Source organism: Galeopterus variegatus, unplaced genomic scaffold (assembly GCF_000696425.1).
Source record: "Galeopterus variegatus unplaced genomic scaffold, G_variegatus-3.0.2 Scaffold242, whole genome shotgun sequence".
In the NCBI taxonomy this organism is placed as follows: domain Eukaryota; kingdom Metazoa; phylum Chordata; class Mammalia; order Dermoptera; family Cynocephalidae; genus Galeopterus; species Galeopterus variegatus.
The window spans coordinates 750,639-756,787 of record NW_007726353.1 but is presented as its reverse complement, the minus strand read 5'-3'; the positions used below and the strand labels follow the sequence as shown (position 1 = coordinate 756,787).

The following is a 6,149-nucleotide window of genomic DNA, read 5'->3' as shown; positions in this document are numbered from 1 at the left end:
GCGGGGGCCAGGCGGGCGGGGAGTAGTCGGGCTTCGCCCCGCAAGTGGGACTTTGCTGGGGTTGACTCACAGAGGTCGCAGGGTGGGCCGGTCCAGGGTGCTTCAGTCCGCCTCTGCGCAGTCTTCCGCTGGCTTTCCCGGCCTTTGCCGTCTGGGCCGCTAATTTGTTCCCGCAGCCGGGCCTGGGCGCCCCCAGGAGTCCTCCGTGTCGGCCCCAAAACCTCGAACCCGCTGCCGCTTGTTTGTCGATGTAGGATCGTTGTTGAAAGCATTATTCGTCCTTTGTTGCTCTTGGAAATGCAGTCAATACTCTGGTATCACAGCACACAGCTCTCAGGATCGCGCTGTTTCCTTACGCGGCCGCTCCAGACCCGTCGCCATCTTTTCTCCCTACATGTTTGCTAGATTCTGAGGATCTCCAACCCCACCCCCCAACACAAAATCTGGGTGGCTTTTCCCCTCAGGGAAGACTACATAAAGCTTAGATCATTTACAAATATGATGCCAGGATTTGCTCATTTCCAAAGTGAAAGGGAGAGATTTATACCCTGTGACAGAGCTGGGCTTTCTTATCTTTAAACTAGGGCCAAGTTGCCTGTATTATATTTGTCTCTCCATTTAGGACTGTTTCCAGAAGGTGCAAAAATTATTACTATTTCCATGTAGTGGATCTTAACTTTTGGGGAACCATGAATCCCTTTAAGAAAGATAAAAACTATGGATATATTTCTATATATAATTTTAGGAGGTTCACTGACCAGCCCTTCCTCCAAGCCAATCCATGGACCAAGTTAATGACACCCCTCGTGTACAATAAAATAAGTATTCACCAAGTGTTTTCTAACAGGACATATCATTAGGGAAGGGACATCATGGTGTATGGTGAAAAGATAAGGAACTTTGATGCCTAGCAGATGTAAATTTGAGAACTGGCTTTGCAACATACAAAAGATATGGCATATGACCTTGGAGCCCGTCTTCCACATCTGCAAGAGGAGGATCATGATATGCATTTGGCAGTGTTCTTGTGAATATTAGGAATAATGTACAGAAACATCCACATAAGAACTTAATACATCATAGATACTAACAATAAATGCAATTCAGCCAGTAGTGCAGTGTGGCTCATGGGTGTTGTGATGCCTTGTTTTGCCTGTGACATAGCCACTGTGAATGGGCATAGCTTGTGTATCCTCAGCAGCTATCAGATATTCTTGTGGCAGCTGTGCTTCACATCCCATAGAACAGCAGTGCCTTTGGGTACCTAGCCCAAGGCCTGGCACACATTTTGGTCTTAAATAAACACTGGGTGGAGGTATACGGAATTCCTCCCCAAGTACCGCCCCCCCCCCCCGCCCCAACAGCCAACCTCCAGTTCCCATTTGTATTGGTGAGACTCAGTGACCAAATTGGTTTGCAAAGTGCCCTCATCAAACAGGGGAGGGACATTGACCTCCTAACAGTAAGTGAGACATAAGGGAGCCCTGGACTTCTTTTTTTTAATCTTTCATAATGTGACATCCAGATGGTCCCTGGCTTCTGTGTCAATACCTCCCCCCTGAGGTGAGCTCCATTTCTCACTCTTCCCCTGATATCTGCAGCTCCCCCCTGCCCCCGCCTCAGAGAGAGGAGGCTACAATTCTGAAGCAAAGGGCTTGGCATTGAAGCAGTGGTCCCCATGGGCCACTGTGGGGAGGGAATTGAAGTGGACATTCCTTTCAGGACAAGTGGCCAAAGGGTAGGAGACAGAGTGGTTCAGCATGGGGGGCAGGTTGCAGAGGGACAGGGCAAAGGGCACCTCCTGAAAGATGGGAATCGGGAGTGGGGAGCTGGCCTGGGTCTGTGGCCTTGGGGAAGGTAGGGGTTGCTGTTGGACCAGCTGTAGTGCAGGTTGCAGGGGAATGGGGGCCTCCACCTTGGGGCTGCTGTCTTGGACAGCATAACTCCCGCCTTCAGGGATGTCTAATTCCCACAGAGGATCTGGATTCTGGACCTCAGCATCAGTCTTGGTGGCAGCAGGGGGAGGGCCCATGTTGATGGCTGTGTTCATGCCACAGTGCCGTCGCTTGTTAATCCAGTACAACAGTGGGCTGTAGGTGAACGTGGAGGCTCTCATCATCTCCACCCACTGCTGGGCACGCTCTTCCCGCCTCAAGTTCTTCCTCCAGTGCAGAAAGAAAATGCAGCCTCCGGTTACCACAGAACACAGCCCCAGGAATCCAAAGTACAGTGAGACCCACTCTAAGGCAGTAAGAAAGAAAAAGTCAGGCTGGCTGATAGCTCTAGCTTGGGGCCTGAGCTGTTTTTCATTCATCTCCTTGGCTTAACCTATTCATCTATCACTCAATCCACTTAATTCTCTGTTCCTTCCCTCCCTCCTCACTGACTTGCTTCATCATTCTCTTATTCAAAGCTAGATTTCCAGGAAGCTTAAGAGCTACCTTTAGCCTTTTACACATAAAGAAAGCTAGATTTAGAGGAAGCATGACCTGCCCAGGCTCAGACAAGCCTCTGCTTCCCAGCCTAGGACCCATCCAATCCATCAGAGTGAGAAGCCACATTAAGACCAAGGCCATCAAGGAAGTAAAAGTTCACCAGTTGACAGGGACACCAATGTCCCATTCATAGTATCTCCTTTGGTTGGGCAGAGCAGTTTTCTACAGGAGACCGTCTCCTAATGGCTTAGCACTCCTCCATGCAAGCAACCACCAACCCATCTGTACAAAGGGTCTTCTAGAGTGTCTCTAAGCCCAAGACCACAAAGCAAGGGGCAGGGATTGGAGAAGCACTTACCACTAGGGATGCTTACGTGCTCCTGTTGGGAATCCATAAGGTCGAGCCTTCGTAGCCAGCCGATTGCTCTGGGGCTAGGGAACCCACCCACCAACTGTCCATCCAATAGGATTCCCCAGAACACCCAGGCCCCATTGTTCCCTAAAGGAGAGGTCATTAGGTTCTGAACATTGTGCATTCTGGGGACAGTGCCTATGGAGTGGTCCTGGTTTAATGGAAAGAAGGGACTCCATCCAGTGGTATCTCATAGGCACAGTGTGTCTCTACTACTTCTGTGAGAGACTGGTCTACCCATGGAATTGTCTGCCCCCTACCCCTTATGGCGAACCCACAGAGCAGCCCCAGGAAAGGGCCCTTGCTCTTTCAGGGGCTTATCTATGTTGCTGGTCTTTGGGGAACAGTTGATAGATGCCTGTTCCCAGTGGGGAGTGGAGCAAGGAGCACACAGAGCACTGGGAAGTGCTGCCCTCTAGAAGTCTGACCAAGTTGTCAGGAGAAAACCTCAGGGGAACCAAGATGTCAACATCTCCTCCTTGGGCTCCTACAATTTCTCTTTTGTTTGGTTACCATCCTTCAATAAGTGCTGTCCTTCCAGCTGTTCAGGCCAAAAACCTGCAAGTTATCTTAGACTCCTTTCATTCTATCATACCCACATTCATTCATTAGCAACATTTTTAGGCATCCTTTCAAAATATATCCCAAATCTGACTACTTTTCCATCAGTATCACTTTAGTCCAGTACCACCATTTCTCATTTGGACTACCGGTCTCCCTGTAGGGTGACCAACATCCTGGTTTGCCCAAAACTGAGGGGGTTCCCAGGACGTGGAGGTTTCAATGCTAAAACCAGGAAAGTTCTAGGTAAACTAGGACAAATTAATCATCCTTGGGAGAGCATCCATGCTTGCCCCACATACCCTAAATTCCACCAGCAGCCTGAATGATCCCTTCTAAAAGTATGTATTACTCCTCTGCCTACAACCTACAGTGACTTCCCATCTCACTTGGATTTAAAATTAGAGTCCTTAATCAAGGCCTACAAAGCCCTGAGTGATCTAACTAACCTTCCCTATATATATATTCTTAGTCTCATTTCTATTGCTATCCACTCATTCATTCAGACACAATAACCTCCTTGCTGTTCTACAAGCATGACAAGCACACTCCTGCATCAGGACCTCTGCATTTGCTATTCCCCATGCCTGAAAGGCTCTTCCCCCAGATATGTGTACACATCATTCCCTCATTTCCTTCAGGTCTCTGCTCGGGTGGTTCCTTGTCTCTATCTCTCTTAACCTGCTTTGTTTTTCTGCATCGCATGTATCACCTAACTTCATTTATTTATTTATGTATTTATTGTCTACCTTACTCTACCAGAATGTAAGCTCCATGAATTAATATAAATGAGGATCTAAGAATTTCAGATAGTAGTAACTGCCATGAGGAGAATAAAATAGGGTAATGGGATAAAGACTATAAAGGAATGGGGTGGGGGTTCATCAAGAAAGGTACCCTTGAGGTGCTAACACATGAAATGAGCCCTAGAGGATGAGGAGACAGCCACATGCAGGTCCTAGCAGGGGGAGTAGCACATGCAAGGGTCTGGAGCCAGGTACAGGCCGGCACACTTGAAGGACTTAATTTTCTACTACACTGTTCCCAGCACAGGGTAGGGCCCAGGACTGATCTCTATGAGTGTAAGTTGGAGTGAGCAGAGTAGAAGGCTCTGTCCCTGCCCCAGGAGGGGTTTCTATTGGGTAAGACCCAGGCAGAAAGGACTTCCATGCAAGGCAAACTGATGAGTGCCACTGCAGAGTGCCCACTCAGCCTGGCCCTGTGCTGGTAGCTGATGAGACAGAGGTGTTGATGTTGCTGCCCAGGAACTCACACCTGGCTCAGGAGGTGAGGAAGATAGCGGCATTTGGATTGAGACAGAGGAAGGAGAGAGCCTTCCAGAGATCAAAAAGAGCCTCAATAAAGACTTATCAATAACAAATCCTGGTGTTTCTTCGGGAGCAGAGAAAACAGCTCAGGTTGGCTGGAGTTCAAGATGGAAGCAGAGGGAGACAAGGCTTCAGAGGCAGCTGGCATCTTGAAAAGAGCTCAGCTCTTGGGTAGAACTTGGACAAGTCACGAATGATCTCAGCCTCAGTTTCCTCATCTGTAAAATGAGGGTAATACCTGTGTCACAGAGTATGAAGCCGATAGTGTCCTGCACATAGCAACCTCATTATAGAGAAGCTGCTGTTGTGATTAAAATTGATAAAAGTGTTAGGTAGTTAGACATGAGTGGGTAGGAAAAATGGGAAAGAAAAACGGAAAATAATAGATCTGGTAGCCCAGACACGAACACCTGTCCCAGGCCCGCCTCGATCCGCCCTAGCTGGCCCATGGAATACCCATTTAGCCGTCAGAACAGGATAAACTTCGACCACATTTTAACCACAAACTTTGGTAGGGACTTTCCGCCGCTAGAACATACGCAGATACAAAAAGTCAAGCCCATAGATAACCTTTGAACATGCTAAATACTCTTTGAAGCTTATAGCATACGCAATCCATAAATGCATATCATTGTAACAGAATGAATGATGGGTAATGACATGAGCAACAGAGAAAAAGGGAGGGAACCCTTAAATGTCAATCAAGATGCCGGTCAAGCAAGCTTATGTTTATGCAAAACGAGTAGTTTAAAACCTTCCGGCAAACACTCACGGGGCCACTCTCCGCTGTTGCTTGGCTCGGGTCAAGTCCCGCCCAGGATCTGACCCGTTTCTGCACAGCGCATTGCATTTTCCTTTCCCCCTTCCCTTAAACTCCTCTTTCATTCTTGGCAATAAAGCTTAAATTTTAACTGTGCTTTGGTTTCTGATTCTTCATTCACGCAAAGCAAGAACCGAGGACCGCGGGCCGCCCGGTAACAAAAGAGCATTCCACGCTGAAGGACGGACTACTACAGCGAGTGCCGGATCAATTTTAAAGCTCCGCGAGGACCTGGAGGTGCGAGCTGGCTTTCGAGGGAAGACTTCGCACGCAGAGGCTGCTGGTCCCGAGCCGGAGGGCGTGAATCCGGGCAGGCTCCCGGGAGCGGGCCGTGGCATGCACAAGACAGCAAGAGCGCGCGAGGCCGGGGCGGGAGTGCCGAGCCCTCTCCCCCGCGCCCCGCCTCGCCCCTCTCCTGCGCCCGGAACCTTGGACGCGCGGAACCCCTGCGCCGGAACGCGGGCGCGGCGGACCCGGAGGGCTATGGAGCAGGCGCGCGGGCCGCGGACGGAGGCCGAGGCCAAGGCGCCTGAGGAGGAGGCGGGGGCGGCCATGGCGGGTGGGGGGGGGGGCGGCGGGGGGGGCGGGGCCCC

At 50.0% G+C, this 6,149-nt stretch overlaps 1 protein-coding gene across 1 annotated transcript; it reads right to left on the bottom strand.

The window, feature by feature from the left end:
* Positions 1 to 1,558: 1,558 nt before the first annotated feature.
* On the bottom strand, positions 1,559 to 3,109 carry TEX38 (testis expressed 38). The gene is made up of 2 exons (XM_008566457.1): positions 2,794 to 3,109; positions 1,559 to 2,241 (listed from the first exon to the last, which is right to left on the bottom strand). Exons 1-2 carry the CDS (start codon positions 2,969 to 2,971, stop codon positions 1,634 to 1,636), a joined length of 786 nt encoding a protein of 261 aa, XP_008564679.1. The 5' UTR covers positions 2,972 to 3,109; the 3' UTR covers positions 1,559 to 1,633.
* Positions 3,110 to 6,149: the final 3,040 nt, after the last annotated feature.

Bases quoted from the DNA above. Each gene is read 5' to 3' on its own strand.
- TEX38 (XM_008566457.1), bottom strand. From the start codon at position 2,971: ATGCACAATGTTCAGAACCTAATGACCTCTCCTTTAGGGAACAATGGG. The intron at 2,242-2,793 runs GTAAGTGCTTCT...TTACTGCCTTAG, and splicing joins GCACGTAAGCATCCCTAGTG to AGTGGGTCTCACTGTACTTT.